Source organism: Amblyomma americanum, chromosome 6, assembly GCF_052857255.1.
Source record: "Amblyomma americanum isolate KBUSLIRL-KWMA chromosome 6, ASM5285725v1, whole genome shotgun sequence".
NCBI lineage: Eukaryota > Metazoa > Arthropoda > Arachnida > Ixodida > Ixodidae > Amblyomma > Amblyomma americanum.
The window spans coordinates 88,123,277-88,143,341 of NC_135502.1; the positions used below are offsets into that span (position 1 = coordinate 88,123,277).

General features: G+C 44.8%; 1 protein-coding gene across 1 annotated transcript; it reads right to left on the minus strand.

Annotated features, from left to right (window-relative positions):
- Positions 1 to 991: 991 nt before the first annotated feature.
- Positions 992 to 12,839, minus strand: TfIIEbeta (transcription factor IIEbeta). Its single transcript, XM_077627534.1, has 7 exons — positions 12,713 to 12,839; positions 12,443 to 12,601; positions 12,305 to 12,384; positions 10,957 to 11,064; positions 8,249 to 8,531; positions 4,155 to 4,270; positions 992 to 1,334 (listed from the first exon to the last, which is right to left on the minus strand). The coding sequence occupies exons 2-7, from the start codon at positions 12,591 to 12,593 to the stop codon at positions 1,230 to 1,232; spliced, it is 843 nt and encodes a 280-aa protein (XP_077483660.1). The 5' UTR covers positions 12,594 to 12,601; positions 12,713 to 12,839; the 3' UTR covers positions 992 to 1,229.
- Between the last annotated feature and the right edge of the window lie 7,226 nt (positions 12,840 to 20,065).

A 20,065-nucleotide genomic window follows, 5' to 3' on the forward strand; every position in this document is an offset into this window, starting at 1 on the left:
TTCGCGATTGTGGAGGAAGACTCAATCGTAAATGCGCACGTCCGCTAGCCAATTGCCTCTAGATTGTGAGGCTGAGGCATGTCTGTAAATGCTGCAGTTTCATCTTGTGCGGAAGAGCTGAAGCGTTCATGCCGAGATTTCGTCGCTCTCGACTGGCACGAGATGGCGTTAGGCTTAGTACCGCTAGACTTGTCTTCAGCCCTATTATGCAAGCCAGCTAGCTGACCTAACCATTGTCTCGTAAATAGATTTCATTAGCATTCCTAATAATTTCTTTGCTTCCAAGTAAGCCACTGCTCGGCAATGAAGCTCATACACGGTGCTCTGGGGTACCACATTCCAATTATGAGCTTTTAGAATGAGTTTGTTGCTTTACACATCTGATATCAAGTTTGGTAAACTCAAGGTCTTGTGCTTGCAAATTTAGATACGCCGGTATTCCATTCGAAATGAACATCGAGGCACGGCCGTCGCATGCGGCCAGCACCTCGATTTGTGTAGCTTTTGAGAGCATGTAAGACGGTGGTGTTGCATGGTGTGAACAACGAACCCTCTATTACTTAGGAACGTGACAGCTATTGGTGCTTGAGCACAGTCTGGAAGAAGTCTCTGACATGCACTCACTATGTGGTGCAAGTCAACCGAGCATGAAAATGCGCAGCATCGAATAACGTACCAAGCTGGGGTGTTGCAAGTGTCATTCATTAAAGTCAAAGGAAGACGGATAAAATACATAATTTTACACATTAATTACCTAAAATCACGCAGATGAGGTCGAAGTTTCATACAAGATAAAAATGAGATTTCATTGCAGTGGTTAAGTTAACAAGTGCATTCTTCACTCATATGAACTTCAGTTGACAGGAGCTTGAAGCATGATAGCTCGACAGAGGGTGATCCAGGCACAGACAATATAACGTGTAACCATTAGTGGAAATGAGCCTTAGTACTATAAAGGATGAGAAAAGTAATACAGAAGCCACAAACATAATTCGGCTAGGCAGTAGTTCCAGGTTTATAGCAAAACATACTTGTACCATAGTCTCAACAAGGTGCTGTAAATATCACTTGCGAATGGTCATCATGCTGTACTGCAGAGGCAGTCCCTCTCCTTTCACTGGCTGATCTGGCAACACTGACAACTTTGTCAGAAACGGCTGTTCTGTTTTCCTTGTACAATTGTTACATGGAAATTTACAATGGTATGTACACTCCTAAATCTGTGAAGTCTACTTGTCAGTGTAATCTTCTAAAATGTCTCCCATGTGGTCGTTGTGTTTCTTAAATGTCTTTGCCCTCTTCGATGACGGCTTCTTCCGCTTTTGAGCAACATTCTGCAAGAACAAAATCGGGGAAAAAATTCAGAACACTGCACTGTACCCCCTTTTATTTACCATGATTGATCGACTAGCCCAACAACACACACTCAGAACACTGCCTGATTCCAGAATGTGTATTCTGAAAAATCAGAATATATATCATCAGCTTGCCTATGCCCATTGCAGGGCAGAGGCCTCTCCCATGTCTCTCCAATTAACCATGTCCTCCGCTAGCTGATCCCACCGTATGCCTGCAATTAATCTCATCCCCCCACCTAACCTTCTGTCGCCCCCTGCTAGAACAGCTGGATTTCGACACTTGTGAAATCATAAGACAGCTACTGTAAGGCAGGTAAATTGCTTCTAATATGAGGCCACCATACATCAAAACACCCAACTTTTTCTGCAGGAAATGTTCTGACTGCTTTAAATGGCTTACAAAGCAAGTCGTTGTGCATGCACAGAGCAGACATTTTCACAAGCGTATAAAACTACAGCAACATGAACTTCACAATTTCAACTAGTAACTTGTGCCAAGCCTCATAAAATGTATGAGCATGCCATGCGAATGGGTCGCCACACTGTAGTTCGCAGTCCTCTCAAGCCAATCAGGGCATCTTTGCCGGTGTTAGCAGCCATGTGCTGCCTTTCCTGCCTAGACGTGCTGTCTGCACAAAACTGCATAGGCCTCTGCTAGCACTTGCAAAGATCTGTGAGATGTTGGGAGGGCAAAGTGAAACAGTAACAAAGGCTGGTGATGGGTGGGTGAGGATGGCATAGTGAGGCAGCCTTGATAGCGTGAGGTGAAGGGAAGGTGAAAGAAAGGAGCAGCATGTGCCAATCATGTGATGACCTCGTCAGCAGCAGCAGGGAAAGCACCAATGGAGATCTAAGTAGGCCAGCGCGATTGTCGCATGGAAGTGGAGCCGAGAACTTTATGCATCCAGCTGCATGGTTAAGCATGCAGGTTTGTACAAACATGCAGCGGTGAGTACAAGAACCGAGAAAGGATCAAGTGTGTAGTGTAGAGTAAATGGAAGGATGCATAGAATACCGCCAAAGTGAGCACTAAGTGGGCAGCACAAACGACTGTGGACATAGAGATGCATTGAAACGCAGCGTTTGCAGCTGACTGCAAGCACCGGAAAAAAGCACGAAGCTCAGAATGTCCATGTAGAATGTGTGTGCCTGGTCACTCGCACTGCAGAGCATGAGGTCAATCATGAAGTGCAGCGTGCGTGAGGAGCTGTGCATTCAGATGAGCTGAAGCAAGAATGACAAGTAGGACGCAAGTACGGTGCCAGTGGCGTGCTGTGGATATAACTACTAACAGGGATGATGCTATACTTCGTGCAATGTTGCAGAGCCTTATCTTGCTAAAACAACCTAGGAGGCGGTCATACCAAGAGAAGTTAACAAGCGAAATTCCTCACTAGGCCATTTAGCCATTTAGTACCTCCCTGACGTACCTCTCTCTACTTAGTGTACTTAAAAAAAGGCAGCCAATGATGTAGGCACTGAAGATTCTGCAGCTCAATTGGAAAACCACTTCGGCAGGTGCTCTGAGAGAACTGGTGGCTTCATAGTAGTAGTGGTCGTTATAGATATTCACTTCAGCGTTAAGCGAAAATTGGCATTTTGTCTGAACATATAGCATTTTCTTGGGAGTTGCACTTTTGTTCTATCTTTTTTCAAAAGGTGAAATGAATTCGGAGGTCCACGCAAGTGCACATAATTAATCCACTGCTTATCGGTAGTACTATTCGAACACAGGTGGCAGGAAATCTGGCCTATCTGCTCTCAATAAGGAACACATGCACAGGAATGAGCAGTAATGAACACCACAGCATCTTCCAACAGGTTCGTGCAAACACCTCATCTGCTGAGACAAGTCAACCAACTTCTCTCATCAGCCTCCAGGTGCTTTGTAACGGCAGTTTTGTGATATTGACTGCTTGGGTACTGGGTTGGTTATTAAGCAGGAAATATCTTGCAACTTTTCTTCTATCACTTCTCGCTGTGCCTAAGGATGCATTTTTTTTTTGTACTTTCTTCAACTGTAACAGACATCACTGGTGTAAACTTTCTTAACCTGGTTGCCTGCCTTGAAAGCGCAATGCTAAATGGCCACTTGCACCAACATGGTCTACAGCTTCTGCATTGTATGCTTTGCAATGAAACAAACATTTCAAAATGCCTCTACCATTGTGGTGCTTTCTCATTAATGAGAATAACCAGTACCACCGTCGCTGCTTTTGCAATGTGCGATGCATAACCAGTGTGACTGTTTCTGCTTTTGCGATGCGTGATTAAGTGAACAGCTCCTCACTGGTGGCAACATCACATCATGTGGTGCCATCTGTCACATCATGTAACATCACGGTCGCATGAGCTGGGCTGGTTGCATGATGTGTTGTGCAGATGCCGACACTCATACCAAACCTCAGCCCAAACAGCTTTGCTGTAAAAGCAATCTTTCAACCTTGTAATTAACCTGTTATGCAAATAGCAAACACCCAAATTTAATGAAATGGCCTGCAAACAATACTGTTCTGACTCCATATATAAAGCGTGACCCACTGTCTTTTAATGCTTGCCACAAGTTGGATGAAATGCCCAGCAGACATGACTTGCATTAAGTTTTTCTGCATGGACAGAATTCAGGGAGCAGAATACTGCAGCAAGAAGGCAATACTACTAGATTTATACGGGAAGGAAAATCTTGGTTTCACATTTACATGCAGCTTATTGCAAACCCGATGTAGTTGCTAATGTGAAATAACACTGAGACTTCTACATCTATTGTAGCTGATGTCAATGAAAGGTGATACTTACAACTTTCTTGACGCCCATGTCTTGCATTGACGTAATACCTTGTTTCTGCAAGTACTCCTCAATTTTCTGGTCATCTATACCTTCAACAGCAACACTTCTCCAAAGCTTCTGGAATTCTGTCAAACCAAAACAGGAAAGAAGAGACAGAGAGAAAAAAAAAAAAATCTCTGTCAGTACTACTTGCAGTGCCAGCACATTAGATGTTCAGAAATGCACCTTTTGTTGTTTAGAGGACTGGTGAATGAGCGACTGTACTTTAGAAGTCAGGCATTGGCTGCATGAATGTAATAAAAATTAAGTTATTAAATTTTTAACTATATGATACATTTCTTACGACCCCTAAATTGAACATAATGCTTAGTTTCTTTCTGCACACAGCCAACAAATGGCATAGCAAACCAAGCACACACATGACCCCCGTGTCAGAGCCTAAAGGGGGAAAAGCAAGTCATGACAACAAAAATTTCAGCACCAGCATAGTAAAAGTGACTTTTGTAGCTAAATAACCATTAAAAAGTAATGGGATAGGACAGGCGTGTGCAATGAGCCACAATTTTAACTTGGCCTTCGGTTTAGTGTATGCAAATTACAAATTCCAGCGTGCCATATTTTCATACAGATTTACACACGACGACCCCTGTCTTGCGGCTGGCATTGCAGAACATGGCTTTCAAACAAACATTTATACGAGTTGCTCAGAGTTTTGCTTGAACAGACAGAAAAACTTGCGAAATAATGTTCTTCTGTCCGTTTAAACAAAACTGAGCAACTCGTATAAATTCAGTGCCTTCAGGACCTTCCGCTCTTCATTAAACAACTTCATGTAGGGGCCTTAAGCTTCAAATTCTGTAGAACTACACCAGCACTACGCAGCAGGACAAGGAAGAGCTGCATTAGAGGAATGGGGGCCCAGCCCGTGCCACCCGATTATAAGAAGGAGATAAAGAGCAACAAGAGTAACTGTAACGAGAATAAAGGATGGCATAAAAAACAAAACACAGAAACGCCAGAAAACTAAAGAAGACAGCTTTTTACTTTAGTGAAGAAGTGATAAAGCAATGAAACCAGCTATGACCAGACAGAATACTAAAGCATGAAAGAGAGTTTTGGGTGCTAAAAATAGTGGAATAGTTATTAAACAATGCGTTTTGGCCATCAAAAGGCGAAAACGGGAATTATGGCTGACGTAAACGAAAATGGCTTCATAAAGAAACGCATGGGAGCAGTGTGTGTAGCACGAGTGATGAAGTTATGCAAAGAATTAACAGTAACTATCGATAAGCCTCTCAGCATATGGCTGGGCACATGAAACAGAACAGTAGGAGCAAGCAACCTTTTTCAGCTGATCTGCTCATTTTCTTTTTTTAAATGCACTGAGTGGAACATGACCACAAATTATATGTCCAATAATCATGCTTGCCAGCAAAGAAGCATGAAAACGGAAATAATGCATTTGAAACCTGTGCTCAGTGAAATAAAGCAAGCACCTCTTTCAAGTGAAACAAAGCAAGCAGGAAGATGACAGAACCAACAAGGTATGCCGTAAAAACAAAGATTCATTAATAAAATCAGAGAGCAAGACAGCATCCATTATGAGCACCCGTGCTGCTTCAGGAGATGAGGCTCCTCACAGCAGCGAATTCGATGAGGCAATGGCTGCGCTAGAGGTGCACTACACGGCTTCTATGAACATCATCTAACAGGGGATCAGGGTGACCCAAAGTGTGAGAGCAAATTGATTAACTACTAACACCGTTCGCACTTCCAAGCTGTGATCAATTCGCTCTCGCCCTACCATATGCTGGTCGTCTTGGTTAGCTCAGTTGGTAGAGCGACAGCCCCAGTAAGGCAGAAGCCCCAGGTTCGAACCCCGGACCAGGATGAATTTTTGTTCAGCTACAAAGTTTCTGTGGAAGCTGTACCATTTTAAGGCGAAAGCCTTTAATGGCAGGGAAGCCTTTGGAATAATTTGCTCTCAGGTCCCACCCTCAGTGGGCTGGTACCTATAGCTGCGCTGCATTTGAAACACCTGACACCTTTCACAAGCCACCAAGAAGGGGGATGTCCCTGAAATGTGTCACACTAGAGCACACTACAGCTGACAATCAAACGGGGTTCAGGTGTCCACCCAGATATAAGAGACAGTTTCTTTCCGTTCCTTAAAACCAATTTTTATTTCATTTTCCTTCCCTTAGGGCCCAGTTCAGTGTCCACAGAGATATGCGAGACAGGCCTCATTTCCTTTTTAACATGGTTCTGTGGACCCCTTGGCAACACTGTCCCAAAGAGGAAACTTAAGGGTCCTCTAATGCGGAAGCTTGCACATCTGGCTGATCTGGAAGGATATCGCCTGAATTCTGCTCTTAGTAGTCTTTGATCAACATCTTCACCACACATCAGCCACACAAGCAGCAACACCATGCTAAAGGCTTTCGCCTCACTGCACTTTAGGTCAACAAAGTGCCCCCCTGAATTTTTCGTCTGCAGCCATATGGTTGTGCTCTATACTCTGTTTCATACATCAGGTGCAACGCTGTCAAAGCTAGCGTTCTTGTTTGCACTGACTGCATCTGCGACCAAAAAGTAGTGCGATCCATGTGGTGAGCGAAACACAGTAAATACTTTGCCTGCAGGCTTACTACACGACACATTTGTCATGAGCTCGATCAAATTCGCTCTTATTGCTGACGACACGCTGTCACTTTCTCATGCCTTAGACAACACGGCCACAGAACAAGCGTGGAGTAACACGCCTCCCTCTTTTTTTCCGTGCGGACTACTTGCCTACACTTTACAGCGTTGCACCTGATGTATGAAACGGAGTATAGTGGATAGTAAAGAGTAATTACTTCTTATACAAATCTACTCCACCTTGTGGGTTTCCCCTAAACACTGGGCCAACCATACCACCAATTTATGTGAATTCAAATAGCACCAGAAGAATGTGACATAAAAAGTAACATTCGTAAATGCCAATATTTGCCAGAACTAACACACAAAAGTATAGATTTCTTTTAGAACAGCAGAGGAGTGCAATTTCTCTCGGACAGCACTGATTCCAATAATTTTGCAAATGAGCTCAAATGCGCTTTCATCAGATTACAGGATTTCCAAGGTACTTGCGGTGTTCTCTGATGTTTCATTTGTTATACATTGTCTGCTGTGCACTTGTCATTTCGTTTCGCCTTACTGCTTCAGCCAGAACTGTGGCTTGCAGTATGTATAAACAAAAAGTAAATAACTAAATAATGCAAAGTTTGAATTGCATGAAGATTTAACTAAGAGCAGTTCGATTTTAGGTGACCCCAATGTGAAGACACTGCTACCTATTTCTCTTGGCAAAGGGCTAGATGGCACTATGGTACTCACCGAAAACATTTAAGGGGAAAGCTGGTCTTAGAAAATTTTTTTTATTAATTAAGTCACAATTATGAAATCTTCAGGGAACATGTATTTTTGCACACTGATTCCACATATGGAATTTAATTTAATATACAACAAGTCCTTGTGGACTTGATGCAATATGTTATGTAACTTTTTGTGGAGAGCTTTGACGAAATTTTGCTGCACGGAACTTGCTAGAATGTATGCCATCCGCTTATCTTGACAACAAGCTATGCAATAAGGGTAAAATTGTTATCCTGCCTATCACAGAAGTTGAGTTACAGGGTTTTGAACTTCATACTTCACAAACGGGAGGAAAAATTTGTCTTCCTGTTTCTGTAGTGACAACTTCAAAATTCTATAACTCAACTTCTATGACAGACAGGATGATAATTTTAGCTTTATTGCATAGCTTACTGTCAAGAGAAACCAATGGCATGCATTCTAGCAAGTTCCCTGCAGCAAGATTTCTTGAAAGCTCTCCACAAAAAGTTACATAACATATTGCATAAGTGTTTAAGAAATTGTTGTACAATAAATTAAATTCCATATTTGGAATCAGCACGCAAAAATACATGTTCCCTGAAGATTTCGTAATTGTGACTTCATTAATAAAAATTTTTTTCTAAGACCCTCTTCCCCCCTTAACACTTGCAACTACATTCGGCAAAGAATAGGCCAAAGTTTGCGAGTAGTGCAGCAATGCCTACCTTCATCAACATTGAACTGCAAGGACTTGTCGTTGTAGAACAGCACCTTCTTCTTGTCCACAGGCCGCACCACATAGATGATGCTGTCACCTAGTGCTTTGAGGTGGCGCTCCACATTCGGCAGAGACTCCTGGACGTCCTCCAGCAGCACACCACCGAGACCACGCTGGTCGTGTTTGTCGAGCAGTCGCAGCAGGCTCTTGCGGTCCTTCAGGTTGTATGCTGGCCGGAAGCAGTATTTGTTGTCGAGAGTCACCTGAAGCTTGGGGTTGTTTTGCAGAGCCTGCAACCATGTTTTTCATTAGTCACAAGAATACATGCACAATTTCTCTTCACAGCAGGCAAAAGAGTTCACAAGAGCGCGACTCAAGACGAGGACATAAAAGAAGACAAACTGGAAAAGTGCTCACTTACAACTAGTCTTTTCGAAAGAACAGCTCGGCACTAAGTAGACCGAGCAAGAGGCAGAAATCCATGCACAAATGAAAAAGTATGAAACAAAAAGAAAGCATGAATTGCTACAGTGCTTTAATAGAGAATTCAAAATCTTTACTGAACAACAACATAGATCCGTCACTAATGCACTGGTTTCCCTTCGTTTCAATATGATACGCTTCTAAAAGCTCACGTGCAACAGTATTCTGGTTGCTGCTAAAAACCTAATGTCCTCAAATTTTTCCTTGCCATCAGGGTCACAGTTTTTAGTGTGAAAAGACAGGTGTGCAGAGGATTTTCTTCTAATAGACTAGTCATGAACATTAATTGATCTCTTCTCTTTTACTAACACTAATGGACCAACTAGCCGGACAATATGCTTTGCTGAAGTTTCTCTTCACACTAGAGAACAGCCAAAAAATAAATAAATAAAAGAGAGGTCACTCACACTGCTGAAAGCACATGTAAACACGGAATGGTTTAACTATAGTAGACTAATGATAATTATAACTTGGATAACTTGCACTTTTGGTAAATAAAAAAAAAGTTCAATATTTTGGTTTGCCAGGTATACCCTCAGTGTATCTTGAAGCCCCTTAATTCGCAATGAGGTTTCTATTAAATTTGCTTAATTCAAGCTCTCTGTTCAGCTCCAATGCTCCCAGCGCACGAAATGGCGGTGGCTGAGGTCGAATATGTCATATTTGTGCCACTGTTGAGCTGAGAATTCGGCCATTCAAGCCAGTAATTCAGATGAAGTCTGACGGGGGGACTGTGTCCAGATTCAATCAGCACTCCAAGTGATTGGAGGTGCCTTGTTGCCACACAGTTTCGTTCTCTACCAGCCTGCGGCGATATCGCCTACAGGCCGCGAATCAGCGAGCCAAGCCCATGCTGTCTGCAGTTTCAGTCTCTGATTGACGCATCGCTGGTTTTAGTTCTTTTTAGAAGACATCTCGCCATTCAGGCACACATATGCATTCCCCTTGCTTCTGTTCGGGTGGTTTTTCTAGTGTGTTAAAAATGCACACTCATCATGAGCTGTTTGTGTTTGCAAGTGAAGCCTCCTTCATGGATGCCGCTGGTTGTGAGGAGGCTCCACCACCACGTCACACTTGTGAAGGAGGCCGCAGAAGGCCTTACTCTTTTGTAGTAGTTTTGCTTTGGTATTCACGACTATAGACAAGCAGTACAGCATGATGCAGTTTTCACTCAAAAGCTGACTACCATTGCGCATTTTTTCACCAATTAAATTCATTGCGGCACAAAAAGGTTTTCTGGAAGTTTTTTGCAGCCATTTGAAGTCTCGAACTTCAGATAATTCAGACGTTTTTTTTTCCAGTCCCTTTACTCTATTGAAAAACCATTGCATTACTAATAGTTTTTTAAACACACAGCCAGTTAGAGGCTGCTGGTTGAGTAAACATATCAGGGCCTTTCACTAGCTATGTTTGCATAGAGCAATAATTCCAAAATACTATTCGTATGCATAGATATGCATAAAGCAAATCACATTTAGCCTTGGATCATATTATGGCATGCTTCTGATAATTCAAACAAAAATCTCTGGTCCGTTCAAGTCTGAATTAAGTGTACTTTTTCTTGTCTACCCAAAGAACCCAAGGTGCTAAAGTGAGCATCCAAGCAATAACAACACTCGCAAAAAGTGAGCTACTGCATATGAATCAAAAGACACTTTCTCAATGGTGCGAACTTCTATGGCGAATTTAATACAAGGCATGCTGATGCAAATAAAGACAAAATTTACTGCACATCTCTAGCAGGTACGTACTTGTCAATAACAGCAGTTGGCGTATTTTTTTTGTCGCGGCAGCAACAGACTAAAAATACCTTCCTAGGAATGCATTGCAACAATCCATGTCATTTCAATGTGATCAGACATATCTCTCAAATGTAGCCACTGCTCATTCATGCCAACACTTCATGTATGGAGCATTTTAGGTTCTTATTTATATTATAAGAAAAGCTTATGATTTGGATTTCTGCAAAGGCTTCAGTTCTTACAGAATTTAAAACTAAAATCATGCCAAGGAAAGACAGTTTGTGTAGTACGGCCCACAAAAAATGCAAGCCATTTCGTGTTGGTTGTGTACACAAAGACAATAGAAGGTGTCTTGGTTTTTCTGGTCCCAATTAGGATTTGGATCAGGTATAAAAGATTAATTTAATAGCTCTTGCAACAAATTAAAGGAAATAAAAAATGCAAGCTGATGCAGTTGTCTCATTTGGCATGCGTCAGAAAGAGGTATTACCTCAGTCGCTAGCCAGTGTTTCTGACGTGCTCCAAGGTCCAGCTGGTTTGTCTCGTCCAAGATCTCCTCAAGTGTCAAAGGGTGTGTATCCCCTTCCAGGTGCCTTTGCTTAAATAGCAGGAGAAAATATCCATGTTCAGTCAAAAAAATGATAAAAAACAGGCAACACACAAGATGCACACAGAGAGTAACAACCAAAGGGTAACTGAAAATCAACAATATATTTCAATATATTTTTTACTGCTTCAGTACACATACCTTAGCCTGCTTTCCTTTGCTGCTTCCTGCATTGTCACAGCGAAAATAGTTGTTACGGCCCTGCATTCCTTGAATGTTGCTGTCTACATTGAAAGCCAAGCAAGCGCTACATCCTTGCCAGTGTTTTGCTGTTTCATAAAAATGTCCTGCGGTGCCTTTGTGCCAAAACTCAAGACCGAAACTTACTGGGCTGGGAACAACATTTACCAGCCCCAACGCACTCACATTTGGCCCTTGCCAACTTTCATTTGTTCTTGCAGGTGGAAAGTTTCTACGAGGTCAGTGCTCTTGAAGACGAGACATCAAAAGCATATGCACCCTAGCTTTCATCACACGCAGTACTGTTCCACAATGCACGGCAATGACACAGAAGAGCTGATTTAGGAATTCAAAACTGAGAGTATTTAATGTATATTAAAAACAACTTTTAGTTACTTTGCAATGGTTATTCTGCACTTATTCGCTGATAATGCCGCATGCTAGTTTGAGACTGAAAGACAATACAACTGAGATAACCCACACTAAAAATCCACCTTAACATGAGTCTACAATCATTACAAATATCTGCAATACATGTGCTGCATGTTGAGAACAGTCCAGAAATGTTTCTGCACTTTTATGATGTTCAGTATGCACTTAGTTGATTAAATTGGCAATTTTATAATATTTTGTGCGCCATGCTTTCTGCATTTATATGAGGCAACATGTCACTTTGAAAGACAAGAATGGACCATTTCAGTACAGCTCTCACCAAGAACATGTTTACACTAGAAGGCTCTTCTTTACATGTGATCAAGCAAGCTGAGTTTCATGCATCAAGCTGTACTAAAGAAACCCCACCAAAGGTACGAAAACTGAATGTTTGTCGTCAATTCACAGATTCACAGAATTTACGGTGTCAATCCACAGACGAATATTATGTCGTTAATATTTACTGTTAAGATTGTTCTAAATTATATCGGTTTCTAGAGCAGAGTTGAAATTCACTTGATAACTGGTAGTCGGCGCGCAACACAAGGCTTTCGCGTATGCACGAAGGAAAAACAGCATTTCATTTTGAGGAAGTTCAAACAACGCGCAGTTTACTCACTTTCATGTGCTTCACAATCTTAGCTAGGACGCTGAAGTTGTATTGCGAACTTCCAGATGTCGCCTTGTAGTTATATGTATCTGTAAGCAAAACAAAGCTTGTTACACTCGCGACAAAAGATCATGAAGCAAGGCTCACCTTTTGGCTTTGGAGGCTTGACTTTTTTCTTCGGTTGTGATGCTGCGCTTCCTGCCGATGAATCGCGGTCGCGTTTTCGGGCTTCGACCACGGGAGTGGCCATCGCCCTTTTTTTAAACGCATCTCTTTCTTTGAGCAACGCTGGATCCATCGCAGTACCTGAGTGCAGGTAATATAGAATTTCATATCTCGATCCACACCTATCGTTAAAGCACTGGAAGAAATCTCCAAGCGTAGGCGGTAAGTGCACAGGCTTACGTGCATACTTACGTTACTTGTTAGAACGCCAAGAGGCCAAGATTACGGAGCTGTGGGGACCTATGTGAAGTACGAGGTGAACTAGACACTCAAATCTGTGCAAACAAGCAAACTGGGAACGGAATCGTCTAGGCGTCTTGTCTAGTCTCGTCTCTGTTTGGATACAGAATGAGTCGCGAGTGGCTAGAAATCAAACTTGAGTTCAGTTTCTATGGAGGTAAAACGCTAAGGTATAGGGCTCTAGAATTTATAGAGCACTGTTGCTAAGGCGTCCGTGTGCTGCGCGATGTCAGTGCACGTTAAAGATACCCAGGTGGTCAAAATTGTTCCCAAGCCCTCAACTACGGCGGCAGGCGTCATTACCTTTCCTGAAATTGTCCAATGGGCAAGGCGTCGCGGAGTTCCCGGGTTCGAACCCGACCGCGGCGGCTGCGTTTTTATGGAGGCAAAACGCTAAGGCGCCCGTGTGCTGTGCGATGTCAGTGCACGTTAAAGATCCCCAGGTGGTCGAAATTATTCCGGTGCCCTCCACTACGGCACCTATTTCTTCTTTCACTCCCTCCTTTATCCCTTCCCTTACGGCGCGGTTCAGGTGTCCAACGACATATGAGCCAGATACTGCGCCATTTCGATCCTCTCCCCCAATACCAATTATTATTATTATTATTAAACGTCGCACCGAAAGGACGATGGTGTTCCGTGGACCCCAACGCTGCAACGCGCTGTCGCGTCCGCTCTTTCCACTCCTGTGGTTATTGCTGAAGACGACACAAAAATTTCCTGGGACGGTAAACCGTGCACAGCCAGGGCTTGATTAAGAAAAATGGGGGCCCTGGGCTAATGCGCATGCAGGCCCCCTTTCCCTATACTGACCCCCGCCCCCCCCCCCCCCCCGTCGCCTGCTACACTACTGGAAATATGGCCATGTTTCATTTTAATTCCACCAAATTAAAAAGAATGAAGTGCGATCAACGGGATTATTATTATTGTTATTATTATAAGGAAAACAACAAAACTTGCTTGAAACGCGTGCTAGCTGTTGTAAACACCAACACATATGCTCACTTCGTGATTAATCTGCATTCTGTTTTCAGCAAAACCTAGGCTTTAAGGAAATGTTTAGTGCACTAAAGACGAACAAAAACGTAGAGAAACAACACAGCTCAGATGTCGATCCTTCTGAAGCCAGGCTTTGTTTGCACCACAAAGTTTAATCCCGTGAGGAAGACGCATATGGTTGTATCAAAAACATTATTTATTAAAATTCAAGCATCGGACTGTAGTAATCGTTATACACGTTACATCAATAAATATGCAATAGATATATACAATACTTAAGACAATACAAACATCATAGAAATGCACCAGAATACAGATGAAAATTACCAACTGTAATTACAGCACATTATTTGAAAATATTTTCGTTAAAGGTAAGACGGCTATACTGATCCGGAGTTCCCGGGTTCGAACCCGTCCGCGGCGGCTGCGTTTTTATGGAGGAAAAACGCTAAGGCGCCAGTGTGCTGTGCGATGTCAGTGCACATTAAAGATCCCCAGGTGGTCGAAATTATTCCGGAGCCCTCCACTAAGGCACCTCTTCTTTCACTCCCTCTTTTATCCCTTCCCTTAAGGCGCGGTTCAGGTGTCCAACGATATATGAGACAGATACTGCGCCATTTCCTTAATAATAATAATAATAATAATAATAATAATAATAATAATAATAATAATAATAATAATAATAATAATAATAATAATAATAATAACATTTCCTTTCCCCCAAAACCAATTATTATTATTAACAAGGGTAGAAACTTGGGCGAGTCGGTAACGGTGATCCATGGAAAGTGAGAGTAGCGCAAAACGGGACAAAGGGACAGAGAAAGACAGACACAGCGCCTGTGTTGTGTCTGTCTTTCTCTGTCCCTTTGTCCCGTTTTGCGCTACTCTCACTTTCCATGTATTATTATTAAAGGTAAGACAAGCAAGGACGACACCAAATAAACGTGACACTATCAAAAACAACAAAAATACAGTTCTTTATAAGCACACTAAATATCACAAGAACAACAAACAAGAGACGAACAACGAAGATTTGCATATCTTGAATTGCACTGCTCAGCGTTTCATTGGCAACGTGGAGGCTGGGAGGTGACACAACGAACTTATTGGAACTATTCATGTATAGCGCGAACAGTCTTTTAACATGGCATCTTTTTTTTGAGAAATCAGATATAGTCTGGTCGAAGGATAGATCGCGGTGGTGGTGGTGAAAAACATTTATAAGCAATAAATTTTTTTACAGAAAGGTGATTGGGGTAGGACCCTATTGGCCCTTTCCCCTCACAGTACTAGGTGGAGCCCCTATTCCGGGGCCCCATTGGCAAGCAACGCCGCCCGCGTCCGTTGAACCAAGGCCTTTTGGCTCTTCAGGTCTTGACAGCCGAGCAGGGCCGCCTCCCAGTCCTCTCTGGTGGGGTTGGGGTTGGGGGGGATAGATGGGTTAGATTGACACGCCCAAACCATGTGGAAGGTGTCAGACACCTCCCCACAGAACTGGCACGTGCCATCAAAGGATGTATTGAAGTGTTTAAGCACCGCCGGGCACAGTACAGTGTTAGTGAGAATTTTGATGAGGAGGCGCTCGTCAGCGCGATCCAGACCCTTACAAGGGGCCGGGTAGCGCCGGTGCTCCTCCTTGTAGTAATCGGTGATTTGTTTGAATGTAATGGCCAGATTGTCTGATTGGGAGTACCCTTCCAAGGACAGGGAGATAGCCCGGGGAGAGAGTGCGCGGGCGGCCTGATCGGCCTGTTCGTTTCCCTGGAGGCCCTGGTGACCGGGGGCCCAAATCAGGTTGCGTGGAGTTGGATCTTCAGATCGACAGCGATATTCCAGTATGCGCCAGGCAAGCGGGGGAGCCCAGCCCAACTCGTAGTTCCGACAGGCCCCTCGCGAGTCGGTGATGATGTGTTTTGACTTGGGATTCGTGAGAGCCAGAGCAATGGCAATCTCCTCCGCGTGTGTTGCGCTGTAGGCTTTGAAAGTGAGCCCGTTAACTGTGTTTGTGTTGTGTACGACTGCGGCCGTGTACCACCCCCCGTGGTGTGGGCCGGCAACGTCTACGTAATACACATGTTCTTGGTTACCATAGTATCGCGCCAACGCTTCCGCGCGCGCCTGGCGACGACCGCTATGGTCTTCACTGGACATGTTGCGGGGAAGGGGTCGGACCCGGAGGGCGCGTCTCCAGGGTTCTGGCACTCTCTCCCTTTCCTCAATGTGGTAGTCGTGTTTGATGTGTAGCCGGTCCAAGAGGCGGCGACCGGACGTGGTCTGTGCAAGACGCGTGTATTGGTTGCATAAGTGGGCCTCTCGAAGCTCCCGAAATGTGTTCACCACGCCCAAGGCCAGAAGCCTCTGGTTGGACGTGGCGATCGGAAGATCGAGAGCCCGCTTGATGACTTTCCGCAGGATGACCTCCAGTTGGTCATCATCATGTTTGCGCAGGTGCAAGTAGGGAGTTGAGTAGAGGATTCTACTCGTTACGAAAGCATGGGCAAGCCGCAGTGCATCCTTGCTTCGTAATCCGCCCCGCTTGTTTGAGACCCGGCGGACCATTCGGCCCACCTGGTCTCCCACCGTGCGAAGTTTGGCTATGGTGGTGTCGACTCTGCGTTGGTGGTGTATGAAGAGGCCAAGGACGCGGATCTCCTTGGCCTCCCGGATCGGTCCCGAGGGGAGACTGATGCGAAGCGGAGTTGTGTCCCGGGGGGAGGGACGTAAGTGCACAAATTCTGATTTAGCTGGGGCGCACTGGAGTCCGCAGTAGGCCGCGTAGTCGTCGACTAGGGTCGCTGCTGCTTGCAGGCAGGACTCCATGTGGCCCAGGTTGCCTTGCGTGGCCCAGATTGTAATGTCATCCGCATAAAGAGCGTGATGTATCCCGGGCAGAGAAGACAATTTGGAGGGAAGGCGAAGCATTGCCAAATTGAAGAGCAGGGGAGACAGGACCGCGCCTTGAGGTGTTCCCCTCGAGCCGATGGTGTATGGCCCGTGTTCCGCATCTTGTATGCGTATATAGGCTTGACGGTCTGTAAGAAATTGACTTATGTAATGGAATGTTTTGTGGCCACAGTTGGTGTTACTGAGGTGGTCCAGGATTACTGCATGTTTGACGTTGTCGAATGCGCCTTTAAGATCCAAGGCCAGGACCACCTTGTCGTTTTGGGGACATTCGACAGGATCTAAGATGTCGTGGTGGAGCTGCAGAAGTATATCCTGTGCTGACTTGTGAGGACGAAAACCGAACATGGTGTCCGCGAAAATGTGCTGTGTTTCGAGATAATCGGAGTCTGTCGCGCACCATCGTCTCCATCAGCTTGCCGACACAAGACGTCAGAGAGATGGGGCGAAGGTTCTCCACATCGATAGGTTTGCCGGCCTTCGGAATGAAGGTCACGAGAGCCGATTTCCAATCGAGAGGGAGAGGAGTCTCTCCGTCCCAAATGCTATTGATGTATTTGAGGAGCGCGGTGTAGGCTGCGTCGGGAAGGTTGGCCAAAAGCTTGACCGTAACCTTGTCGCGCCCAGGTGCAGTGCCCCGCTTCATCTTGCTTAAGGCCGCCCGGAGGTCGTGGAGCTGGAACGGCTTGTCCAGCTCCGCGTTCTCTTCGCCTGCATACGAGTACGCCGCCTGCCGGGGGTCCTTAGTGGTACAAAGGTATCGATCCCTGAGCGTGTGCGCTAGCTGTGTTGTCGTTCCTGTAAAGTTGTGCAATGCCCTATGTAAGTGGCGTTGGGTTTCCGTGCGTGTTTGTATTGGATCGATGAGAGCGCGGAATAGGCGCCACGTGTTGCGGCCAGACATCTGGCGCGCAGCCGCGTTGCACCGGTCCACCCAGTTAGTGTCGGCTAGCTGAGTAGCATATTCCGCTGCTTGTTGTGTGAGTTCGAGGATGCGTTTCTTTAGGCGTCTGTTATGTTTCTGTTTCTTCCATCGTTTGGTGAGGCTGCGGCGGGCCTCCCAAAGGTGGAGCAAGTGGTTGTCCACGTCCGTTTGTGTTTCTGTGAGCTGTATCTGCTTCTCGTGTTGCGTGAGTGTAGACGTGAGCGATTTGGACCATGCGTCGTATCCCGACTGGAGGGGATCTACGATAGGTAGAGATGTGCGGAAAGTCGTCCAGTCCGGTACACGAGCTTGTGTTAGTGGGCGTTTCAGGGGACGCATGTAAATGGTGGTGTTGATTATACAGTGATCACTACCCAGAGTGTCCTCTGTATTCAGCCAGTCGGCATGGCGTATGTTGCGTGTAAATGTGAGGTCCGGGCAAGTATCTCGTTGAATCGAATTTCCGACTCGTGTTGGGTTGGCGGGATCAGTGTGTAAAGTAAGTCCAAGTGTGGAAAGAAGTTCCGCAAGCTTCCGCCCACGTCTGTCCTCCCGGGGGTACCCCCATAGCCTGCTCGGGGCGTTGAAGTCGCCGACGATCAGAAGGGGATCCCTTCCCGCCACCTGCATTGCTTATAGATCGCGGAGGAGGTCACTTTCAATGGACATGATAACAAGCGAGTTCACCTTGTCGTCAAGGGGGCTCGAACGAAGGCGATTTTTTATCAGCGACAACTTGGAAAACGATCGTTCGGTCTCACAACTAGTTTTCCACGGATATGCTTAAGTACTTTCGCAAAGCAATAGAAACGTTCGAAAACACATCAATAAGCTTTCTTTCGTGCAGCAACTTCATTATTCCCAGGAGACTCGTGCCCTGGCACACTGCAGAGTTGCCCAGAAAGTTCGCAAACTGAACGATTTCAGCGGAAAATGCTGGCTCCAAATCATTTTTGTTGGTTTTCACCAACTTCTCAGCCTGCTGTGCCAAAGAATTAAGCCTCGCTCCCAACTTCTGTCAGCAATTTTAAGAATACGAACCTTTCGCAGAGTTCAGTGTAGGCAGCCTTTCGCAGTCGCAAAGCAGAGCCTAGACTGTCAAGTACGACACTGCAGGTCTCTACAATAAACTTTTTTCCACGTTGTAGCGCACTATCGCTTTTTCCATCCGCGTGCTATACTCAAAACGATGCGTTTGCCGTCATATGCTGATAACATTGATTGGTACTTGGCGTGCGTGCTCTCTCTTCGAAGGTATCGAAGAGAGGTCGCAAAGAATTAACAAAGCCTTCTAGAGAGCTCAGCAGGTCGACAGCAGTTGAAATGTCTAGGCCTGGTTTCTGAAGTGCTACGCTCGTTTTGTCAAAGCGCTCCAAGATTTCACTCCAGAAAATCGCCATGATTGCAGTCTCTAGTTTTGTCATTTTCTTGATATAGCTTCAAGGCAACACAACACTACATTGAAAATTTTCAGAATAGTTTTACATGATTCAGCGTGTCTTGATCACCTGGTCTCAGAGAGACTTCAAAACAAGCTGCTGGCCAGTTCCGCCCATGCTGTCCAAAGATACCTCCATCGCTTAGGTTAGGCAGCAAATAACACATACAGTCTCTGAATTACAGTGAAAAATTTGACTGCCTCAAGGCAACTGTCAACGCTACACGCGCCAACTAAGTTCCGTGAAAAAGACCAGCACACGGGACGTGGACTGCCAATTCGTTCAGGTGTTTGATTTGAGCTTTCAGTCCTTTGTATTTACCTGACATATTACTCGCATTATCATAAGCTTGGCCCCTACATTCATCAATTGAGATGCCATTGGTCGTCAAGAAGGACATCACGGTATCGAAAAGAGCCGGTATGCGATTCGATTGGAACAAATCCAAGAAAGCGTTCGTACACTCTCCCATTTAAATAGTATTGTTAAGCAACTGACAGCTGATCAACGTGATTAAGGTCTGGAGTCGAATCAACAATTGAAGAGTATTTTGCGCGTTTCACTTCGTCAACGAGATGCTCCTTGACAGCCTTTGCTATATGCTCGATAAATTCATCACAAATGGTTTTTGACAGATACGATGGGTGACTTTTTCCTTTGTTCCCGTAGCGTTTGGTGTGCTCCTCTAGAAAGGGATCATACTTGGCAATGGCCTCAAGCACTCCCATATAACTGCCATTTCTCGGTGAACCAAAAATCTCCTCACTGCCCCTAAACGCTAGGTTGCGCTCAGCTAGAAGCTTAACTACAACGACTACGCGCTTCAACAACGCTTCAAACGTTGGGTTAAAGTTAAAATTTTTAGTTGAAGTTGTGCAGTTTATTATAAGTCTTCAAACCCAACCAGACAGGCAAATCTGTCAAAATGTTTAGTTTTCAAGGTTATGTTAGAACAACCGCATTCGACTGCACTTTTGCTACTCTTAATGTTCGATCCCTATAGGTCTGCACTCCAAGCATCTCACTCACGACTTC

What these genes read in the sequence shown, in the direction of transcription:
- TfIIEbeta (XM_077627534.1), bottom strand. Translation starts at nt 12,593, where the DNA reads ATGGATCCAGCGTTGCTCAAAGAAAGAGATGCGTTTAAAAAAAGGGCG. An exon ending in AGATTGTGAAGCACATGAAA is followed by an intron (nt 11,065 to 12,304) that starts GTGAGTAAACTG and finishes CTGCTATTTAAG; the next exon opens with CAAAGGCACCTGGAAGGGGA. An exon ending in AACACTGGCTAGCGACTGAG is followed by an intron (nt 8,532 to 10,956) that starts GTAATACCTCTT and finishes ACATGGTTGCAG; the next exon opens with GCTCTGCAAAACAACCCCAA.